Source organism: Corythoichthys intestinalis, chromosome 19 (assembly GCF_030265065.1).
Source record: "Corythoichthys intestinalis isolate RoL2023-P3 chromosome 19, ASM3026506v1, whole genome shotgun sequence".
Lineage (NCBI taxonomy): Eukaryota > Metazoa > Chordata > Actinopteri > Syngnathiformes > Syngnathidae > Corythoichthys > Corythoichthys intestinalis.
In genome coordinates, this window is record NC_080413.1 from 18,887,541 (window position 1) to 18,911,861 (window position 24,321).

General features: G+C 39.0%; 2 protein-coding genes across 4 annotated transcripts in view; one reads left to right on the top strand and one right to left on the bottom strand.

Moving 5' to 3' along the window:
* Positions 1–1,651: 1,651 nt before the first annotated feature.
* Positions 1,652–15,113, bottom strand: cep57l1 (centrosomal protein 57, like 1). 3 transcript variants are annotated; one of them, XM_057822557.1, is made up of 11 exons: positions 14,729–15,107; positions 14,389–14,527; positions 13,623–13,760; positions 13,438–13,553; positions 11,007–11,120; positions 10,847–10,924; positions 9,536–9,628; positions 9,399–9,464; positions 9,072–9,328; positions 8,859–9,003; positions 1,652–1,919 (listed from the first exon to the last, which is right to left on the bottom strand). In XM_057822557.1, the coding sequence occupies exons 1-11, from the start codon at positions 14,747–14,749 to the stop codon at positions 1,740–1,742; spliced, it is 1,347 nt and encodes a 448-aa protein (XP_057678540.1). In that variant the 5' UTR covers positions 14,750–15,107; the 3' UTR covers positions 1,652–1,739. The 3 variants fall into 3 exon arrangements, with proteins under 3 accessions (XP_057678540.1, XP_057678539.1, XP_057678541.1); XM_057822556.1 differs by having other exon boundaries at positions 11,007–11,123; positions 14,729–15,105; XM_057822558.1 differs by lacking the exon at positions 1,652–1,919 and adding an exon at positions 3,757–4,242 and having other exon boundaries at positions 11,007–11,123; positions 14,729–15,113.
* Positions 15,114–15,740: 627 nt separating this feature from the next.
* The window catches only part of sesn1 (sestrin 1), a 156,846-nt gene continuing 148,265 nt past the window's right edge, over positions 15,741–24,321 (top strand). Inside the window, exons 1-2 of the mRNA XM_057823216.1 lie at positions 15,741–15,854; positions 21,264–21,586. Coding sequence (XP_057679199.1) covers positions 21,311–21,586 — 276 coding nt within the window. The 5' untranslated portion in view covers positions 15,741–15,854; positions 21,264–21,310. The remainder of the gene's footprint in view (positions 15,855–21,263; positions 21,587–24,321) is intronic.

Here is a 24,321-nt window from a genome sequence, read left to right on the forward strand (position 1 = left end):
AAATGTTGAAATAAATATTGAAATAGAAGCTTTTTAATGATGCATAGAATTGTGTATTTTTGCTCTCCCGGTCCTCCATTGGGAAGAGTGCAAGAATGAAATAAGTGAAATAAATGTTGAAATAAAAATTGAACTACATATAGAAATGTTTAAATAAAAATTGAAAGAGAAGCTTTTTAATGACACATTTAATAATTTGTGTATTTAATTTTTGCACTCCTGGGCCTCCAAAGGGAACAAGAGTGCAAGAATGAAATAAATACAAAAATGAAATGTTGAAATAAATACAAAGTGAAATATATACATATTAAAATAATTAAAAGTTGAAAAAAAAAAAAAGCAAAAAAGTATCAATTGAAATCATTGGGAAAAAAATAAATATTGAAATAGCATTTTAATGACAATATTTAATTGTGTATTTAATTTTTGCAGTAATTTTAAATACACAAATTATCAAATGTAATTAAAAAGCTATTTCAATATTTATTGCAACATTTATTCCAATATGTATTTGTTTCAATTTCTATAATTTTTTATTTATCTCAACATTTATTCCAATATATATTTCATAACTTCTATATTTCAATTTTTATTTCAACATTTTACTTATTTCATTCTTGCACTCTTGTTCCCTAAGGAGGATCAGGAGTGCAAAAACTAATACACAAATTAATGTCATTAAAAAGCTATTTCAATATTTATTCCAACATTTATTTCAATATTTCAATTTGTATGTTTCACTTTTAATTTCAATTTTTATTTCAACATTCATTTATTCCAATATATATTTCCGCATTTCTATATTTCAATTTTTATTTCAACATTTATTTCACTTGTTTCTTTCACTCTTGTTCATTATGGAGGACCAGGAGTGCAAAAATTAAATACGCAAATTACTACATGTGTCATTAAAAACCCTTTATTTCAATATTTATGTATTTCAATTTGTATATATATATTTTTATAACTTTGTTAAATTTTTCAACATTTATTTATTCCACTATATATTTATTCATTTCAACATTTATATATTTCAATTTTTATTTATTTCACTGTTGCACTCTTGTTCCCCTTGTGAAACCTGAATTTTTGGGCAATTAGTTCAGTATGACCCTAACTGTGTTTGTGAATGATCACTAGTACTAGTTTGAGGATAGGATTCGGTGGAATGGGCTGGATCTGCCCATGGTTACAGCTCAGCAAATCTGATTTGGGCATCCAGTCATCATGCTTATCTAATTGAGGGGCAGACCAACAAAAACCCAGCGTTCTCGCACTAAACGTCAGCTGTGCAACATAAAAAAAAAAAATCCGAATACAGTGGGAATTCAGAAATCAGACCTCACTTAAGAGGAAGCAAGACTGCACTTTTGACTTGAATATACAGGAAACCAACTGATGACTCAGCAGTAAGCGACTGCTCATGCACTAACTTTAACATGGCTCCTTCTCAACTGCTGTGATTTTTTTTCTTACTCCATCTACTCAGGTTTCATGTTGTTTCCTATTCCCAAAGAAATTACATTTCCGACTTGTATGTAGCTGGCTCAACACCACCATCGTGTGGCTAAAATCAGCACTACGTCGCTGGCTCAACATTGCCGTTATGTGGTTAATTATTGCAGTACCAGGCAAAAAAAAAAATGTCGAAAATATGCTTTATTCATAATGTACAATACGAAATATACAATTAATCATTAAAACATTTAAATACATAGACTGGTCCATTGCAGTCATGACTACACTTCCCAGCAGATATCGTCTTGTTTGAGGCAGTTCCGAAGCTTCTGTGTCTCCCTGAGAATGTGGAGACTCTGCTGACCTACGCTGCTTGGCCTATCTTGGTGATGTTTGCTTCTTGCAGGAGAGGTGGACGGCTTCTTGGTTACCTTGTTGGTGGCCCGTGACTGCTGGGTCAACTTTCAGGAATAATAATGATAGATGTCAGGCTTCGAAATGTGGCGTTGTACAGGTTATTTTAAGTATTAGTATTAATTTATTGCAGACAAGGGTCTAGGTTTGGTCTCAAATTTGGGGGGACGACGATATATCAGCATGTACACCTTTGCTGGGGACGGGACATTAATAAGGCCAAACTGATTGGGTGAATGGTGGTCAGGGCTGTGTTTCTTACGAATATGGATCTAATAAATTGAGAGGCTAAATGATCATTGCAAAATAAATTTGCATTGACATACAGTGGGGCAAATAAGTATTTAGTCAACCACTAATTGTGCAAGTTCTCCCACTTGAAAATATTAGAGAGGCCTATAATTGTCAACATGGGTAAACCTCAACCATGACAGACAGAATGTGGGGGAAAAAAACCCAGACAATCACATTGTTTGATTTTTAAAGAATTTATTTGCAAATCGTGGTGGAAAATAAGTATTTGGTCAATACCAAAAGTACATTTCAATACTTTGTGATGTACTCTTTGTTGGCAATAACGGAGGCCAAACGTTTTCTGTAACTCTTCACATGCTTTTCACACACTGTTGCTGGTATTTTGGCCCATTCCTCCATGCAGAGCTCCTCTAGAGCAGTGATGTTTTGGGGCTATTGTTGGGCAACACTGACTTTCAACTCCCTCCTCATCCCGTGGCGTCAAAATGATAACAAGAACGGTGAGCAAAAATCCCAGAACCACACGGGGGGACCTACTGAATGACCTACAGAGAGCTGGGACCACAGTAACAATACGCCGCCAGTGCTCAAATCCTGCAGTGCCAGACATGTCCCACTCCTGAAGAAAGTACACGTCCAGGCCCGTCTGCGGTTTGCTAGAGAGCATTTGGATGATCCAGAAGAAGACTGGGAGAATGCGTTATGGTCAGATGAAACCAAAATAGAACTTTTGGTAGAAACACAGGTTCTCGTGTTTGGAGGGAAAAGAATACTGAATTGCACCATACCCACTGTGAAGCATGGGGGTGGAAACATCATGCTTTGGGGCTGTTTTTCTGCAAAGGGACCAGGACGACTGATCTTTGTAAAGGAATGAATGAATGGGGCCATGTATCGAGAGATTTTGAGTGAAAATATTCTTCCATCAGCAAGGGCATTGAAGATGAGACGTGGCTGGGTCTTTCAGCATGACAATGATCCCAAACACACAGCCAGGGCAACAAAAGAGTGGCTTCGTAAGAAGCATTTCAAGGTCCTGGAGTGGCCTAGCCAGTCTCCCGATCTCAACCCCATAAAAAATCTGTGGAGGAAGTTGAAAGTCCGTGTTGCCCAACGACAGCCCTAAAACATCACTGCTATAGAGGAGATCTGCATGGAGGAATGGGCCAAAATACCAGCAACAGTGTACAAAGCAAAAGTATTGAGATGAACTTTTGGTATAGACCAAATACTAATTTTCCACCATGATTTGCAAATAAATTCTTTAAAAATCAAACATTGTGATTTTCTGTTTTGTTTTTTTTTCACATTCTGTCTCTAATATTTCAAGTGGGAGAACTTGCACAATTAGTGGTTGACTAAATACTTATTTGCCCCACTGTATACTAACGTTCTTATGTATTGGTTCAGGTGATTCGCCGTTCGATTCAAACCTTTGCTTTCAAAAACTACTAAAGAAACATTTTGAAAACTTTTAGAATAAATGTCTGGATTTTATTAGCAAATTTAAATTACAATATTTGAACATAAGAAATTATATTAACATATACGTTAAATAAATACTTGTTAATAATCTCCAAACTATTCAGGAATGCAAAAAATAAGCACTTTCTTAAGAGCACTCAACACGACTTGTCTGAATAAAGAATTTAAATACAATCCCTAGCAAAAAAGTATGGAATCACCAGTCTCGGACGAGCACTCACTCAGACATTTTATCATGTAGAACTAACTCAGATAAAAAACTTGAAAAAATAATTAATTAGTTCAAAAGTGCAACTCTTTAGCATTCACAAACAATAAAAGAAATGAATAAAAAACATTGTGATGGTCAGTAAATGTTACTTTTATAGAGCAAGTACAGGGAAATATATATGGAATCACTCCATTTTGAGGAAAATAAATATGGAATCATGAGAAACAAACAAAGAAATAACAAAACATCTCTCGTATTTAGTAGCACCACCTCTGGCTTTTATGACAGCTTGCAGTCTCTGAGGCATGGACTTCATGAGTATTCGTCATCAATTTGGTGCCAACTCTCTTTGATTGCAGTTGCCAGAACATCCTTACAGGTCGGAGCCTTGCTTTTTAACTCTTTAGCATTCAGAAACACTAAAAGAAATGAATGAAAACATTGTGGTGGTCAGTAAATGTTACTTTTTGTATTTCTATTATTATTACTTTTAAAGGTGCAGGAAAATAAATATGGAATCACTCCATTCCGAGGAAAAAAATATGGAATCATGAGAAACAAACAACGAAATAACACTCAAAACACATCTCTAGTATTTAGGTGCACCACCTCTGACTTTTATGACAGCTTGCAGTCTCTGAGGCATGGACTTGATGAGTATTCTTCATCAATTTGTTGCCAGCTCTCTTTGATTGCAGTTGCCAGATCATCCTTGCATGTCGGAGTCTTGCTGTATGTGGACCATTTTCTTCAATTTCCACCACAGGTTTTCAATAGGGTTGAGATCTGGGCTATTTGCAGGCCATGACATTGACTGGATGAGTCTTTCTCCAAGTAATGCTTTAACAGTTTTAGCTCTGTGGCATGATCCATTGTCATCTTGGAAAATGACAAACATATTTTCAATAGAAGGGATAAGAAAGCTGTCAAAAATTTCAATGTAAACTTAGGCATTTATTAAAGATTTAACCACAGCCATCTTCCCAGTGCCTTTGCCTGACATGCAGCACCATATCATCAAGGACTGAGGGAATTTTGATTGTTTTCTTTAGGCAGTCATCTTTGTAAATCTCACTGGAACAGCACCAAACCAAAGTTCCAGATTCATCACCTTGTCAAGAGTCAAGAATCTGCATTGGACCAGCACCAAACAAAAGTTTCAGCATCATCGCCTGGTCCAATGCAGATATTATTTCTTTGTTTCTCATGATTCCATTTTTTTTCCTGAAAATGAAGGGATTCAATATATATTTCCCTGCACTTGCTCTATATAAGTAACATTTACTGACCACCACAATGTTTTTTTTTCATTTCTTTTAGTGTTTCTGAATGCTAAAGAGTTGCACTTTTGAACTAATTCATTATTTTTTTCAAGCTTTCTATCAGAGTTTGTTCTACATGATAAAATGTCTGCGTGAGTGCTCGTCCAAGACTGGTAATTCCATACTTTTTGCTTGGGTTTGTACAGTGCCTTGCAAAAGTATTCGGCCCCCTTGAATCTTGCAACCTTTCGCCACATTTCAGGCTTCAAACATAAAGATATGAAATTTAATTTTTTTGTCTAGAATCAACAACAAGTGGGACACAATCGTGAAGTGGAACAACATTTATTGGATAATTTAAACTTTTTTAACAAATAAAAAACTGAAAAGTGGGGCGTGCAATATTATTCGGCCCCTTTACTTTCAGTGCAGCAAACTCCAGAAGTTCAGTGAGGATCTCTGAATGATCCAATGTTGTCCTAAATGACCGATGATGATAAATAGAATCCACCTGTGTGTAATCAAGTCTCCGTATAAATGCACCTGCTCTGTGATAGTCTCAGGGTTCTGTTTAAAGTGCAGAGAGCATTATGAAAACCAAGGAACACACCAGGCAGGTCCGAGATACTGTTGTGGAGAAGATTAAAGCCGGATTTGGATACAAAAAGATTTCCCAAGCTTTAAACATCTCAAGGAGCACTGTGCAAGCCATCATATTGAAATGGAAGGAGCATCAGACCACTGCAAATCTACCAAGACCCGGCCGTCCTTCTAAACTTTCTTCTCAAACAAGGAGAAAACTGATCAGAGATGCAGCCAAGAGGCCCATGATCACTCTGGATGAACTGCAGAGATCTACAGCTGAGGTGAGGTGGGAGAGTCTGTCCATAGGACAACAATCAGTCGTACACTGCAGAAATCTGGCCTTTATGGAAGAGTGGCAAGAAGAAAGCCATTTCTCAAAGATATCCATAAAAAGTCTCGTTTAAAGTTTGCCACAAGCCACCTGGGAGACACACCAAACATGTGGAAGAAGGTGCTCTGGTCAGATGAAACCAAAATTGAACTTTTTGGCCACAATGCAAAACGATATGTTTGGCGTAAAAGCAACACAGCTCATCACCCTGAACACACCATCCCCACTGTCAAACATGGTGGTGGCAGCATCATGGTTTGGGCCTGCTTTTCTTCAGCAGGGACAGGGAAGATGGTTAAAATTGACGGGAAGATGGATGCAGCCAAATACAGGAACATTCTGGAAGAAAACCTGTTGGTATCTGCACAAGACCTGAGACTGGGACGGAGATTTATCTTCCAACAGGACAATGATCCAAAACATAAAAGCCAAATCTACAATGGAATGGTTCAAAAATAAACGTATCCAGGTGTTAGAATGGCCAAGTCAAAGTCCAGACCTGAATCCAATCGAGAATCTGTGGAAAGAGCTGAAAACTGCTGTTCACAAACACTCTCCATCCAACCTCACTGAGCTCGAGCTGTTTTGCAAGGAAGAATGGGCAAGAATGTCAGTCTCTCGATGTGCAAAACTGATAGAAACATACCCCAAGCGACTTGCAGCTGTAATTGGAGCAAAAGGTGGCGCTACAAAGTATTAACGCAAGGGGGCCGAATAATATTGCACGCCCCACTTTTCAGTTTTTTATTTGTTAAAAAAGTTTAAATTATCCAATAAATTTTGTTCCACTTCACGATTGTGTCCCACTTGTTGTTGATTCTTGACAAAAAATTAAAATTTTATATCTTTATGTTTGAAGCCTGAAATGTGGCGAAAGGTTGCAAGGTTCAAGGGGGCCGAATACTTTTGCAAGGCACTGTATACTGGAAAAAAACGTATTAGTCAGAGAGGGACAAAAAAAACAACAAAAATGGAGCCTTCCTTCAGGTAAAACACTACTGCTTTTGTCCACAAGCATAGCCAAAATCAACAATAAAATGAAAGCTCCATTGGGCTGCTTTAAGACCACATAAATAACATACAAATGAAAAAATTGGCGAGAAGGGCTAAACCTCGGTTCACTACATTTCTCATCGTTTAATTAACGTTAACGGTAGAAAACAAATACAGGAGGACACTTCTCTCCAAGCAGCTTCCTACTCGAGTTTTCCAGGTTAGCAAATTCAGTTAATGTTGGGCTAACTCTGATGCTGGTCAGACTTTCAATACCAAAATTTAGTGGTGTGTTCCCCACTTCCACAACATTGACGTCTTTTTACATTATTTACAGTGGCTGCTAAAGATGTCCCGATCGATCGGCATCCGATCGCGTTATTTTCAAAGTATCGGAATCGGCAAAAAAATATCGGACATGCCTTTTTTTAATATATATATAATTTTTTTTTTTAATCGTTTTCTAATTGTATTTAACGTTACAGACAAAATGACTTACACTCAGAGTCTTCAGTTTTGGCTTAAAGTAGGGCTATCAAATTTATCGCGTTAACGGCGGTAATTGATTTATTAAAAATAAATCACGTTAAAATATTTAATGCAATTAACGCATGCGCTGCATGACCTACTCACGCATTGTCGCATTCAATCTATAAATGGCGTTGTTTTACCTATATATAGAGCTAAAAGGCAGCGTAAAATGAGTAGAGTGAATTTTGGCAGTCTTTGACGCCTTTTTTTAATTGGCTAAAGCCATACAATGCCCCTCACAACAATTAGAAGTATCGTGGGAAGCAATGTGGGGAAGCAAGGTAGTAGTTGATCTTTTTCTTTACACCCTATGTTATTTCCCAACGCAGAGAAGATATATCAATTGGTGCCACTACGCACAGTCATGGTTGCACTTCCCACCATGCATTTGGGCAGAACAGTTAAATGGCTACAGTATCATTTACTGAAAGCTCAACAAATACACTAGATGACAATATTTAGTCACAATATACAAAGTCACATTTATCCTTTAAGAATTACAAATCCTTCTATCCGTGGATCCCTCTCACAGAAAGAATGTTAACAATGTAAATGCCATCTTGAGGATTTATTTTCATAATAAACAAATACAGTACTTATGTACTGTATGTTGAATGTATATATTCGTCCGAGTTTTATTCATTTTTTTCTTAATGCATTGCCAAAATGTATATGATCGGCAAAAATTATCGGGAATGATTGGAATTGAATCGGGAGCAAAAAAAAAATCAATCGGATCGGGAAATATCGGGATCGGCAGATACTCAAACTAAAACGATCGGGATCGGATCGGGAGCAAAAAACACATGATCGGAACAACCCTAGCACTGGCTGCTGCTGGCCAAAATAAAACTTCTAATAATATCCCTCCTCTTCGAAGGCGGTGGAGGAGGCGGCATGTTGTCCACATGTTGTATTTCTGTCTGGGCTGTGTTTGCATGTGTGTGTGTGTGTGTGTGTGTGTGTGTGTGTGTGTGAGGGGAAAAAATGGACTGGCACATTCAGCAAGTGAAAAGGATAAATTTAAGTCTGATCATAATGAAAAACAATTATTCACTTAATAATGGTAGGGTCAATTCTATCCTTACTACATATTGGAAGACAATCTAATTTACCTATATAACTGAAGTCATTATATAATGCAAATAAGGTTGCTTAAAAGTTGGTGGGGACAATTTGAGCATCCTGAAAAGTTGGTAGTGTTATGTCCCTACCATGCCTATGTAAACCTACGCCCTTGATTGCAGAGGAAAAAGTATACGTCTGTTTACATGTGTTGCTTAAAGTCCTTGAGTAATTTTAGAAATTAGACGGAAAAAAGTTATTCTCTTACTGTCTGCTGGTGTTTCTTCAGCTTAATGATCTGTGCCCCTTTTTTGTCCATCCTGGCCACCATATTTTCCAGTTCTTTCTGCAGTTCGTGCCTCTGCTCCCTATGCTGAGTCGCGTCGAGCTGACGTATCAACTCCTGATGTTCACTGACAACATGCACACAAACGTCAAAGCGTGACACGTGCGTGATGACGATCGTCTCTGCCGTACTCACAAGCCCATCTGCCCCAGCTCGTCTTGCAGGGCCAGGAGGAGGTCGGACAACGAGCCTGGCGATTGGACGGCGGGTTCGGGGGGCTCCCGGTCCCGCTCGGCCACCGTGGGGCCGTCCATTCGGAGGCTCTTCTTGGCGCTGCAGCTGTGCGAGCGGTGGAGGGCGTTCACCCGCTCGCAAAGCTGAGGCTGGTGGTGCTTTATCATGTGTAGAATGCTCTGCACGTTGGCGTGTACTGAGTGGCTCGGGCTGGTCGACTGGGAGAACAATTAAAACTCTTCAACGTTATCGTGTACCGCTACGTATGTTAGATTCTTGCGCTCTTACCATTCCAGCCACAAAGGGAATCTTTTTATGCCTTGGTGACGGTGACTCATTGGGCCTCGGGGATTTCTGAAATAGAACACTGACAGTTATCTCTGCTTCATCCTCAAGAACATTTAATCAAGACCTTTAAGCAATACCAAGGTAGCTCTCTGAGAGATGATCTTTGGCTTAGTCTGCCGGAGAGCAGTTGGTGAAGCCAGTCGGAGGTTGATGTCCAACTCCCGCTGGAGCTGTGGACGCACAGTGTGAAAGTTATTGTTACAACACATCATGTTTTAGGTCCAAAAGTTCCAAAGGTGAAACATAGGAGTGGTTTGAACCATAAGCGGATTTTAAGGGGGCTCCCCCCAGTGGCCGAAAAGTGTCATTGCATGAAATTGACTTTCCTATATATATAAAAGTTGTAAAGCAATAAAACTGCAACAAAAATGAATGAAATGAAACAACAACAAAAAAAATTTATAATGGGTCAAAATGATTTTTCGAACAGATCATGTGACTTGCACCTTAGATGGTCATTTGTTTATAATTTTCAAAAAAAAAAAAAAAAAAAAACTAGAGGAGGGCAATTTTATTTTTCAAATGATTTTTTTACTTTGAAAGTTGTTTTTTTTTGATTGATTTGAACTTTTTGGGGATTGAATGATTTATACACAAATGTCCTACCCATAATATGGCCCTAACTCAAAAAGGATTGCAATCAAAGAAAACCTTTTCAATGAAAAATTAAGTGTTCAAATGAAAATTTTTCAATCTCAAATATTTTTCCGCATTCAAAAACTTTTTCTATGAATGAAAATTTTCTTTTTTTTGATTGAAGTGATTTTTCTTTTTGAAAATATATTTTTGAAGCAACTTATTTTTGGATTGAATAATAAAGACAAAATCGTCCAAGCCAAAATGTGGCCCAAATCAACATTACTTCAATCAAAAAAGTTGCTTCAAAAAAAAAAAAAAAAATTAATTAAAAAAAAAAAAAATAAATAAAAATAGCTTTCATATGCATTTTTTTTAGTTTCAAATTTATTTTTGCATTCTTTTGAATGAAGCGACTTTTTTTGATTGAAAATATAGATTTTGATTCAAACAATTTTTTTTTTTTTTAATTGAAGCAACTTTTTTGGGATTGAATAATAAAGACACAACTCTACCTCCATATGGCTCCGCCCAGGGGATACAATTTTTGACTGGGGTAACTACATTGGCACGACATCGGCGGGCGAACCATATTCAATCGATGACGATCTTGGTGAAAAGTATTGCCTAAACAGCCTGATTTAGAATTCCCCTCAAGAACGATGGGAAACAAAAAACGCTCATTGTCAACTTATTATTATATAAATATTCTTGTAAGTTAATTTTATTGCTGACACTGCGTTTCGGGGTCATCAACATGTTGTGCCCCCCCATGCCCCAAAAGTCAAACTCAACCAATGGTTTGAACTTACCTGGCCTGCTTTCTCTAGCACAAGTTTACGCTCGTGCTCCTCCTTTAAAAGCTTTTGCTCGAGAACAGCAAGTTTCATCTGTCAAAAATAGAGCCAAAAATAAAAACTATACCAAAAAAATTACTCAGTTCGAGGTAATTACATGTAGTCATCATCTTACATCTGACAGGTTTTGCGTCCTGCTCAATTTGAGACACTCAGATTCAAGTTGCTGCAGCTTTTCGCGTTGAATTTGGTTGTCTGAGTTGTTTGGCTGCTTCTCCTGCTGCAGCTGCTTCTGTGCAGAAGTTAAAATGAATTTAATTTTTATTCTTTGTATCGAAGTACTGTGATCCCTCATTTTTCGTGGTTAATGGGGAACAGATCACGCCGCAATAAGTGAAAAACCGCGAAGTAGCGCATCCCCTAAATTTTTTGTGTTTGTGTTCAATATATTTATTTAGATTTTGCATTGGAAAAAGATACATATTTTTTTTTCACTTTTTTTCCCCCAAATTATAATTTAAAAAAACTTATGTATGTACAGTCATGTGAAAAAATTAGAGGATACTCAATGGAAGCCTGTGTCTTTCCGAAAATATTTAGTCATATTGATATTTAATATCAATTTTAACAATTTTGAGAGATTCAAGTCATAGAACTAACCAATTAAAACTGAAAAAAAAAAAGATTTTATAACTTTCTGTATAATGTAATTTTAAATAAAAATGTTCTGTTCAGGAATAAATTAGGACACCCCCACATTCAATCCTACTTAAAATGGCTAAAATCACACACAGGGGTATCACATCAGGCGCACATGATTAGAACATCATTACCCAGTGTTTTGAAGGAGGCTTGCGTTATTTAAACCTCACATTTAGTTATGTGTGCCCCTGACTGTAGAAGTGAGAGAAAACACCGTGGTGAGATCAAAGGAGCTGTCTGAGACCTTCAGAAAGAAGATTGTAGACGCTTATAAGTCTGGTAAGGGATTTCAAAAGAACTCAAAAGAATATAAAATCAGCCAATCCACTGCCCGGAAAATAGTCTACGAGAGGAGGACATTCAAAACAACTGCCAACATGCCCAGGTCTGGCCGTCCAAGCAAGTTTACCCCGAGAGCAGACCGCAAGATGCTAAAACAAGTCTCCAAAAACCCTAAAATGTCGTCACGGGACCTATAGCAGGCTATTGCTACTGTTGATGTGAAAGTGCATGCCTCTACAATCAGAAAGAGACTTCACAAGTTTAACTTTCATGGGGGGTGTGCAAGGAGGAAAGCTTTGCTCTCCAAGAAGAACATGAAAGCCGGACTGACGTTTGCCAGAGTGAATGTAGACAAAAACCAGGACTTGTGGAATAATGTTCTAAAATTGAATTATTTGGACACCAGAACAGAGAACATGTTTGGCGTGAACCCAATAGACCATTCCAGGAAAAGAGGCTTATACCAATTGTAAGGCATGGAGGTGGAAGTGTCATGGTTTGGGGATGCTTTGCTTCAGCAGGACCTGGCCAGCTCACTATCGTAGAATCCACCATGAATTCTATCGTGTATCAGAGGGTGTTTGAGGAACATGTGAAAGCAGCTGTGAAAAAAATTAAACCTGAGGCGAAACTGGACCCTGCAACATGACAATGGCCCAAAATGTACCAGTAAATCCACCAAGGACTGGCTGAAAAGGAAGAAATGGAGAGTCCTGGAATGGCCGAGTCAAAACCCAGATTTTAATCCCACTGAGATGCTGTGGGGTGACTTGAAACGGGCTGTATATGCAAGAAACCTTCAAACATCTCACAGCTGAAAGAATTCTGCATTGAGGAGTGGGGCAAACTTTCTTCAGAACGATGTCAAAGACTGGTAAATGACTACAAAAAGAGTCTCACTTATGTTATTTCAGCTAAAGGAGGTAACACTAGCTATAAGCTAGTAGGGTGTCCTAACTTTTTCCTCAGTTAGAATATGCATTTTTGTTGACATATTTGGTTTCATGAGTAAAACAATGTTAATTTTTGCATGCAATTAAATCACTTTATTCTCCTGAGAAAAGGAAAAACAAGATTGATATGTGAACATTTCTTAATAAAGAACTGAATATTTCATGGTGTGTCCTAATTTTTTCACATGACTGTATGTGTACGCATATTAATAAATGGTTTTTAAGCACTTCAAATGTAACAATTATGATAAGTTTTAAACATGTTACTGTACCACCACATTATTTATAAACATGAATCAAGTAGAAAAATGCTTGTATTTATTAAGTGCTACATTGAGCAAGTCCACTCAAATCCGCTCAAGCTGATCACTTATACACAATGACTTGCCACAGCAACTGTTTAACTAGTTAAACGATGATTGACGCATGCGGCGCTTTGAAGCTTCGGCTTCCAAGTATCTCTGGCAAGATCAAACCTTAACGCCTGTCAATCATCGCTAACATTAATAAGCAACTCCGGTGCACTGCCTGACCAAGAAAAGCAGCAGGAGGGAGAGTGAGACTCGGATCGGGACAGCTCATCTATATTTTTTAATGGAAAAAAAAAATCCGTGATGGACTAAGGGCGCGAAGTAGCTCGGGATCACTGTATTTAGATTCCATTTGTACCGTTGTCTGGTCATCCTTGTCCTTCCTCGCGCCCGCTACCATCTTCTGCATGCTGTCAAGCTGCCTCTCAAGCATTTTACAGCGAGTCTCAACAGACTGCAATTTGGAATCCCGCTCTATAAAAGATACGTATTTACAATTCAAGATGTTTCTAGCTGCATTTGTAGACTTGAGCATGCACTTACCTTTCCTGTTATCACCTTCTATGACAGACAGGGTACTTGTCGTCGCAACAGACGCCTGTTGCCTCTCCTTCGCTTGCAGACGCTCCCGCTCCAGACGTTTTATTTTCTCCTGAAGAGTCCTTAGTGCATCCACAACAGCTGAAATGAGAAAATCATGCTCGACTTGTAAAATAAAACCTTAGGTGGTAGGGCTGAACGATATTGGGAAAAAATGGATATTGCGATTTTTGGGGGGTTGGCGATATATATTGAGATATTACATTTTTACCAGACTTGAATAGCTCTGTTTGGGAAGACTGGGTTGACTCACTATGACCACATTGAATTCATTAGCGATGTCATGATCCAATCACACGATCGGAAATTGGGCCGATCGCGCTATTTTTCAGAGGATCGGAATCAGGTGAAAACAAAATGATGATTTATTTTTTTTCATACTCATTTGTACTCTTACTCTTTGTACTCTCTACATTTGTAATTGCAATCATTTTCTGGGAGAAAGTGAGCATTATCTGAGAGAATTGCAGGGGTGCCAATACTTTTGACCAGCAGTGTAAAAAGGATCCACGAAGCCACGTCACTGCACAATTGCTGATTTTACGAAGAAAAACAAAAGTTTACATTAAATTTTTTTTTTTTTTTTATAGAATTAATAAATTCTGCGATGGGATTATTGCGCATGCGCACACTGCGATGTTCAAACGATATATTGTGCAGGCCTATTAGGTGACATTGACAAAAAAAGAAACATAAACACCTTGCGTACCCTGGTTGCTCTGTTTAGGCTTTTGAATCCCAGGATTGTCGATCGGGGGCTCAGGAGTCTCTTTTGGGATCGATTGTAGCTTCTCCGGAGGCTTGTAGTAGCTTCCTATGTAGCTGTTTTTGGAGGGGGAGTCTGAAAGCTACAAGAATGTCAAATTTTACAATCTAAAACAATATTATCCCCCCCCCCCCAGAAAGCATATCTGAAATGACCAATTTTATTTTACACCCTAAATGCACACACAGATGAGATAAAAGTTCACTGGACTAAAAATTAAATTAGCAACCAAGCTAAAAGTTAGCAAAACACCGAGCAGAACAACAACAACTAAAAGGTTTACCTGGTCATTGCACAACTCCATTCTGTCGCATCACGAGTTATTTTCACTTAGAACAAAAAGCGCGCATATTTATCGCTCTTGTTCGATATTTGTGTTAGCCGTTCGGTGCTAAAGCAGCTATTTTGACAGCGGGTCCCAACAGTTTAAATTTCCCTCTCTTTGCGCGTTCTCTTGACTCGAGTTCCGCATGCACACATGTTCCGCCTTCTCCTCGCCATCTCCATGCACACTTTCTTGATGATTACGCGATTAAAAGACGTCAAAGTCTCGTAAATATTTCCTCATAGACACGCATTCTTCACTTGGAAGAATATTCGATGATTTCAGTGACAATGAGAGTCATAAGTCACCACTTTTGCACGACTGAAATAAGGTATCGTGCAGTTCAGTGATTATTTATTCTGCACGTTGGAAACTACTATTTGTGCACAAATACATTCTAGTAAACAAGTGGTTAATACATTTTAGGTGTCCCTGCATATCTAACGAATAATTACCAGGCGGTCTGCAACGTTGTCAATGATTTTTGTTGTTGTACAAATAGGCCTTTGTTAATAAATATTATAATCATATTGTTATATTCGTAGTACTTTTCCTATCAGTCGTGATTCTCGACAATAACAACCTAGTAACATTCCAGCCATTTTATCACTCATTTTTGCACATTTAGGGGTGACGTCATTTAAACAAAACAAGCCGAGACTAGGGAATACAATGCCTCCTCCTTTTCTGTTCGCAGTGTTTTTTCTTCTTCACTCTTATTTGTAATAAACAACTTGTGGGGGTGTGGGGGGGACCGTTATAGCCGTGTTGCACGCTGGGAGTTGTAGTTTACACATAGCCCGGTTAGGCTAACAAAAGCGCCAGAAAGCTTCGAAGAAGACTCAACTCCCAGAAAGCCTTCCCTGACAAGCATGGAAACAGCTGATTGACCAATTAGCTGCCAGAGTCGTGTTTGTCCCGCCTCGGAGCGCTCAATACCTCTTCTCATTGGCTGTTGTTGGCTATCCATCAAATATTTACCCCGGAGTTGCTGCCTCCTGATATTACTGCGGGGCGAGCGAGACTGGTCACTGCTGTGGCAAGGTGTCCCGTAGCAAGACCAGCACCGAAGAATGTGACTAAAGTAAGTAATTTACTCATGACACTCTTATGATTTCCATTCTATTAGACGGGTAAAACGTTTTGGAAGAGCGGCGGTACCCGCTTACTTGTACGACTGTATTGGTGAAGGACGAGATTGAATGGAGCTCAGTGACAGGCAGGCAGGCTTCGGTATTTGTACATTTTTAAAATGACATTTCGACGTTTAAACTTGATTATTTATCATTGCAACAAGTGGACAAAACACAGTTAAGAATGTGGAAGATTGTTATCAAAAAGGCTTTTTGTGTGGGGGCAGACCAAGTGTCAGGATGGTAAACAATGTTTGGTATGGTGTTGGTTTAAATCCCACTGCTAGAGGCTTTTAAAGACAATGCAGATGTTATTTGACGTGAATAAACAGTATCACATTTTCATCGGAACTACACTATATATTGCCATTTTCATTGGATCTACACAAATAACTTTAACTTAATGCTCCACAGTCTCCACTTTGCTGCAGTGCTGTGTTCTAGTCATTTTTTGCATTTGAATGATGGTTGATGATGACACTATATTAGGGCTGCAGCTATCGATTATTTTAGTTGTCGAATAATCGATGAACTAGTTGGAACATAAAAATACCTGAGCTGAGCCTCAAACGGTGTAAAAAAAGTAAATAAATGAGGATTTAAGTACAACAAAAGAACAATGATCTAACTCAGTGTTTTTCAACCAATGTGCCGCGGCACACTAGTGTGCCGTGAGAGATCATCAGGTGTGCTGCAAGAAATGATCCAAATTATTGCTCTTGTTGCGTTAAAGAACTGCTCGGATTTCTAGCCATCAGCCACCTTGCTGTCCTCGACAGTGTGGACCACAGCACGTCTGCTGTACATCATTTAATGAGACTCGTCATTCGATAAACACGAATCCTTTCCATTTTTATCCATATGTGACGACAGTCAAGCAGAGGTTGCGCTAGACATTTTCGTTGTCTGTCATTTTGACTGACAGGGTCATAAAAATCCAGTCATAATCTATTTTTACCCGTCATTTAAATTTTTAAAATGATAATGATGACATATTCAATAGTATTCAGTTTTCATTCATTTTTAATTAATATTGTAACGCTTGCTTGGCGGCGAAAAATTAGACACGCAAGTCGTGGTATTTTTCTCCCTCTCTTTACTCTGCTTACCGCCAACAACACCAACAAAACAACAACTCCACCCCCAAAGAAAAAGAGGCAACTTTATAGACCCCAATCACCAACGTCACACAATGATCTTAATTGTGGTTGTCAGCCCAAAATCTTCTAAATACATATTAAATGCATCTTACCAGATATAAAATGACTACTATATAGTCTGTGGTGATCGTTTGGTGCCCAGATTTCTTGTCGAACTACAGCAGTCCATCTCGCTCTCCACTTCGGGTCTCTCAGAATACGGTAGAACTTCAAGTCTCTCCGTCTATCTTCTCTGTTACTGCAACCAACCACCACACACGCCTTCACCATTTTGATTATTAATGTTAACGAGCAGAAAAACACGCCGTAATAGTAGGCATGTACGTAGGTAGCGGTAATGTGTAAACACAACGAGCTGACGGATAATATGGCGACTCCAGTCAGGGGGGCGGAGTTTCGACGTCATGTGATTGGTGTCTATACACAGGCGGCAATCTAGTCCACCAATTGGATGACGCGCCGGCACACCGGGTGCACCAATAAGAACCTCGCGTTGATGTGTCAATCACGGTGCCGCCGCCAGACCCCGGTGACGCTACAATATTCTGACAGAATAGCCAACGACGTCATGCATTAAGAGAGACAATAGCTAATTAATATGTTCACTCGCCACCCTGTGGTCTGGGGTGTGAATTGCAACCTGTCAAAATGACAGACTGACTTCAGTTTTTTCTGTCACCGTTTTAAAAAACCGGTCAACGACGGAAAATATTCGGTTAACGCGACCCCTGCAGTCATGCCTCCCCGTGTTTTATTCCAACACATTGTCGAGGACAGCAAGGTGACTGATGGTCAGAAATCCGAGCAGTTCTTGAACGCAACACGAGAAGCTACGTCATCTCCAAGCGAAACAACCGTCGCTTCAAAACTAGTCGATGGACTATTTTGTTCGCCTTCGTGAAAACGCAGAGAAACGGGCAACTTTTTTGAGAAAAACTACAAAGGTAAACAAGGAAGCCCTCAAAGCCAATTACCTTGTTGCTGAACTTGTTGCTAAATCCAAAAAGTTCCACACTGTGGCAGACATATTAATACTACCTGCCTGCAAAGCCATTGTCATTCGAGATGCTCGGCCCTAATGCGGTTAAAGACATTGCTAAAGTCCCTCTGTTGATAATTCTGAGCTTTTCAAGCCTAACTGCTAATAAAAAAAAACAAAAACAAAAAAAACAGAGAGAGACTGAGAGCTGTTGACGAAGATTCCTGCCAGGATATCAGCTTTGTGTTAATATAAACAGGCTCAAATATTACACTAAGTAAGTATAAATATTGAGAAATTATTTTGTAATTAAATATACTGTACAGAAAGTAATTTTGGAACGTTTGTAGTGTGCCGCGAGTTTTTTTTCCAATGTAAAAACTTGCCGTGACTCAGAAAAGGTTGAAAAACACTGATCTAACTTACATAGGAAAAGTCCGCTAGCTAAAATGCTATAAAGCTATTTTTTTTACAGTGCTCTTAACAAAAGATTCAAACACATATTCCCACAAAAAACAGTTACGTAAACCTATAGACTAAATTACGAATGCATTGAAAAAGCCTTACCTCAAACAAAAACTTAGCATATGTTGGTCTTAACAGGGAGCAGCTGGATTCAGCCATGTGAAATGAGTCATATTCCCATTTGCCACGAGAGGGCAGTGTATTCACCCAAATCAATAAAACTAAATGCAAACACTTTCAAAACAAACCATTACAACGCCACTTTAATTAAATGTATACTGCAAGCAGCAAAATGTAATTTGAATCTTTCGTCAAATTACTCGAGTTAATCGATTAATTGTTACAGCACTACACTACATAGTTGCATTTAACCCTCCCCACACCCCACCAAAAACAAAGAAAAAACCTGAAACTTTAAAGTGATACGTTGCTGCTAGTTTCTACTTCGCTACATTTGCTACTTTGTGCCGATTTCTCCCCCTCAGTCTGCTTTTTACATTTGCTGTCATTGTAACATTGGAGGGGCACGTAGCAATAAATGAAAGAAAATAAGCCACAATGTTATCTTATCCTGTTCCAATGCATTGAGTCCAAAATGCCAACATTTTTGTACCATTTGAGTGTGCACTGCAAGATGGGGAAACAAAAACACCCACGCATTTCAACCTCAGCTAACATTGTTTCTAGGGGTGTGACAAAATATCGAAATGGTGATATATTGTGATACTTTCTATCCCAAAATGTTTGCGATAAAATAAGTTATAAATAAGTATTTAGTCAACCACCAATTGTGCAAGTTCTCCAACTTGAAAAGATTAGAGAGGCCTGTAATTGTCAACATGGGTAAACCTCAACCATGAGAGACAGAATGTGAAAAAAAAAACAGAAAATCACATCGTTTGATTTTTAAAGAATTTATTTGCAAATCATGGTGGAAAATAAGTATTTGGTCACCTACAAACGAGCAAGATTTCTGGCTGTCAAAGAGGTCTAACTTCTTCTAACGAGGTCTAACGAGGCTCCACTCGTTACCAGGATTAATGGCATCTGTTTTAACTCATTATCGGTATAAAAGACACCTGTCCACAATGTCAGTCAGTCACACTCCAAACTCCACTATGGCCAAGACCAAAGAGCTGTCGAAGGACACCAGAGACAAAATTGTAGACTTGCACCAGGCTGGGAAGACTGAATCTGCAAGAGGTAAAACGCTTGGTGTAAAGAAATCAACTGCGGGAGCAATTATTAGAAAATGGAAGACATACAAGACCACTAATGATCTCCCTCACTCTGGGGCTCCATGCAAGATCTCACCCTGTGGTGTCAAAATGATGACAAGAACTGTGAGCAAAAATCCCAGAACCACACGTGGGGATCTAGTAAATGACCTACAGAGAGCTGGAACCACAGTAACACAGGCTGCTGTCTTTATATAATGCGCTGCCAAGGACTTAAATCCTGCATTGCCAGACGTGTCCCCCTGCTGAAGCCAGTACACGTCCAGGCCCGTCTGCGATTTGCTAGAGAGCATTTGGATGATCCAGAAGAGGACTGGGAGAATGTGTTCTGGTCAGATGAAACCAAAATAGAACTTTTTGGTAGAAACACAGGTGGAGGAGAAAAGAATACTGAATTGCATCCGAAGAACACCATACCCACTGTGAAGCATGGGGGTGGAAACATCATCCTTTGGGGCTGTTTTTCTGCAAAGGGACCAGGACGACTGATCTGTGTAAAGGAAAGAATGAATGGGGCCGTGCATCGAGAGATTTTGAATGAAAATCTTCTTCCATCAGCAAAGGCATTGAAGATGAGACGTGGCTGGGTCTTTCAGCATGACAATGATCCCAAACTCACAGCCAGGGCAACAAAGGAGTGGCTTCGTAAGAAACATTTCAAGGTCCTGGAGTGGCCTAGCCAGTCTCCAGATCTCAACCCCATAGAAAATCAGTGGAGGGAGTTGAAAGTCCGTGTTGCCCAACGACAGCCACAAAACATCACTGCTCAAGAGGAGATCTGCATGGAGGAATGGGCCAAAATACCAGCAACAGAGTGTGAAAAGCTTGTGAAGAGTTACAGAAAACGTTTGGCCTCCGTTATTGCCAACAAAGGGTACATAATAAAGTATTGAGATGAACTTTTGTTATTGACCAAATATTTATTTTCCACGATGATTTGCAAATATATTCGGTAGAAATCAAACAATGTGATTTTTTTTTTTTGTCACATTCTGTCTCTCATGGTTGAGGTTTACCCATGTTGACAATTACAGGCCTCTCTAATATTTTCAAGTGGGAGAACTTGACCAATTAGTGATTGACTAAATACTTATTTACCCTACTGTAAATGACCTTAAATGGCCCAAAATTACCTCATTGCCTGGCAATGGCTGCCACTGACGGCCATAGACGTCCAATCCGTTTGAAGTGGGAGGGATGGCAGCGAATGATTCGCTGCCACCCTCCCACTTCAAATGGATTGGACCTCTACTAGTGATAAACTCATTCCAATTCACCTCAAAAGCTTGTTTTTCTGTTTATTAGTTGTTTGTAGAATATCCTAGAATGATTTCCTGACCAATGTATCGATAATCATTGTATCGCCATATCGTCAGATCATCGTCATCGTGAGCTTTGTATCGCAAATCGTATCGTATTGTGAGATAACAAAAGGTTCCCACTCCTAATTGTTTCTGTATATTAACTCTGGGTGTTGCAGAAATTTGCTTACTTTTTACTTGTTAATGTTTGCTTTAGCCTTGTTGTACATCAACAACACACATCAAAAGTCTCCATATCTGAGGATGGACGTGCAAGACCAGGAGACTCTAGGCAGGTGGGACGGGCTGTCAAGTCGGGACGCCGGCTCCAGGACGACCGCCATGGAGCAAATTCGCCAAGAGGTCCTGACGAAAGTGGAGGCAATCGGGCCCGTGCAGCCATCCTCGCCTTCGTTGCCGTCAGGGTCTCCTCTCAGCAGTGACCTGAATGACATACTGGCCCACCTGCTCATGCTCACCAAGCGATGTCCTTTCGAAGACGTGCGGGACCGCAGCGTTCACCTTCTGCAGGCCGTCCAGGTAGGAGGGCTTTATTATTCCTGTTGTTTCCAAAGCGTGCGTGGTATTGATCTGCTGCCATCTGCCGCCTCCTCATAAGCATTGAGCCTGTTCAAAACCACTTCATGCTTTGTCAAGTGGATTAATGTCAACGGGACAATACTTGACATGCACTCTTCTAATAAATGATCAATGGTACAGATTTGCAACTCACACATTTCTAACTGGCCATACAGGTTACCCTGTCAGCTGGGGTTTCAAGCCTGCCTTACCTAATAGGCTCCACCTGACTGCAGTTTTCTCCTCTTGAAATGAAATGATGTATCTAAGCCTGTTGCGATATGCAATAAGGCAAATTATCGCACGATAAATGAAAATTTAATCGCCGCGTGCGTGCACTCGGCTCATGTGCGTGTTAATTACATATGAGACTCCAGTAGCTTTCACAGATGTCTATTTACCATCAACACGAATTAAAGTTAAGACATACAAAATAAGGAAACACTTCTATATTAAACATTGTAAAATGTTAGCATTGCTACATTGAGGCTAATGGAAAAAAGTTTGGTCTGCTATAAAACATTGACAGTCTTCTCCACAATGCAAAATTTCGGTTAAAAGGTGACATATCAAACATGAAAACTTGTTGGATTAAAGAATTTGCAAGCGATGCGAACAAAAGAAAAAAAAAAAATATATATTCAATAAATATTGAAATATATATTCAACATGCATGACAAAAGAGAAGTGCAATTTGTTTTTGTTTCTGTTTACTGAGGGTAAAGCTTACGGTTAGTGACTTAGCAAACGTACTTCCGGTGAACATTTCAAAATAAAAGCATGTCATGTATAGATTTCCGGAGGAAATTGCATAAACCGTATTGGCCCGAATATAAGACGGCCCTGATTATAAGATGACCCCCTCTTTTTCAAGACTCAAGTTTGAAAAAAGACTTTCTGAACACCAAATTAATTTTTATACAGAAAATAATTACAGTATATCTGAAACAAATGATTATAACAATATATTTGAGAGAAAAAGCATGTTATTTTGCCTCATTCAAATCTTAATATCTAAACATTTAAATATGTAAACTAAAGTGCAGTCACATTCGTAAATGAATGGCCTCTGGTTTTTGAAATGTAAATAAACCAATCTATTGTGATAAAACAACAAAATTGCAATAACCGCATTAACTATCAAAGTGAAGTCTAACTGTAACTGTAGTCTTGAAATAAATCTGAATAAGGAAAAACATTGCAATAAAATAATGCAAACTGGTTAAACTTGAGAGTAGCTGAAATCTGTCATGAGAGAACATCGCTTCAATGATATCTGGCGTCATCTAGCGTCGTGAATGGGTATAATGTCTAGACCGCGAATATAAGACGACCCCAACTTTTTCCAGTCTTATTTCAATGTAAAAAACACAGTCTTTTATTCGGGCCAATACGGTAATCCTTTTGAATTGGGAAGGCTGGCTTCCTAGTTCAAATTGGATTGGACATCCATTGAATGTCAAAAACAGCAAATGAGTGAAGAACCGCTAAATACTGTTGGAATTCTATGGCTACATGGCGCATCAACAGTACAATTTGAGTTGACTTGTTTATTGGAAATATTCCATAACACTTATCGAGAAAATTCCATAGCGGTGTCATCATCTGAGATTTACGACGTAATTTAGTGTATGTTTAACTCAGTTTAGTCATTTGAGCATAACTACAAACTTTATCAGATGAAATGAATCTCGCTACTGTATACAATATAGTGTATTGTTTTTTTTTTTAATGGGATAGAGATGGGTATTGTTATGCTTGGTTTGTCGGACCTGAGCTCTATATTAGCATTTTGATGGCCTGACATGTCACTATTGGGAGCCTATAAAGACTGTGCGCCTGCCATGAATCCCTGTTTTTGCTAGAACGTTTTTGGAAGGTGGAGGATAGGGGCTGAGGGATGAAAGAGGGAGAAAGCTGCTTTGCAGGTTTTAGCTGTAACACTGCAGTACACGCCGTCTGGTATTTTTGAATTATGTTAAGCTGCGTTTGCCCAGGGCTTGCCAATGGCTGCTTTTTATGGGCCCACTGTTGCATCTCTTGTGGATAAGGTCTTATAGTTGAAGACCCTAAATCCGTGACCGCCACTTCTTTCTCCTTCTCTCTGTCTACCTCTCTCGCTCTCACACATATACACCTTTCTGTAAATTGTCAGAAATGGAAGGGGGGCTTTGTAGGGAGGGGGGCTCTCAGCTCAGACGGATCTTTAATGCCCTCAGATCCTCTGAAAACCAAAGCGCTAAAGTGGGGTACAAGTGATAATCGGGCTGAATTTGAACAGTTTGCTAGCTTCTGGTCAAAGTCAGCCAAATAAAATTCTACTTTTTTAAAATTTGTCAGTCTATTTCGTTTCTCATTCATTTGTAATGACACTTTAGGCTATATTTATGTAATGTTTGGGTGTAGCAAAATAAGTTAATTTGGTGAAGATACTCTTTAAGCAAGGGTGCAGGTTTGCATAGGGACGGTATGGACATAACACGACCAACTTTTTAGGATGCACAAATTATCCCCACCAACTTTTAAGCAACCTTATTTGCATAATATAATGAGTTCTGTTATACAGGTAATTTAATGTTGTCTTATCATATGTTGTAAGGATAGAATTGACCCTACCATTATTAAGTGAATTATTTTCATTGTGAATGGTTGTATGTCTCATTGTGCCCTGCAATTGGCTGGCAACCAATTCAGGG

Bases quoted from the DNA above. Each gene is read 5' to 3' on its own strand.
- cep57l1 (XM_057822556.1), bottom strand. From the start codon at position 14,749: ATGGAGTTGTGCAATGACCAG. The intron at 13,554-13,622 runs GTAAGTGCATGC...TATCTTTTATAG, and splicing joins AGAAGGTGATAACAGGAAAG to AGCGGGATTCCAAATTGCAG. The intron at 1,920-8,858 runs GTAAGAGAATAA...TATTCCTGAAAG, and splicing joins TGAAGAAACACCAGCAGACA to TTGACCCAGCAGTCACGGGC.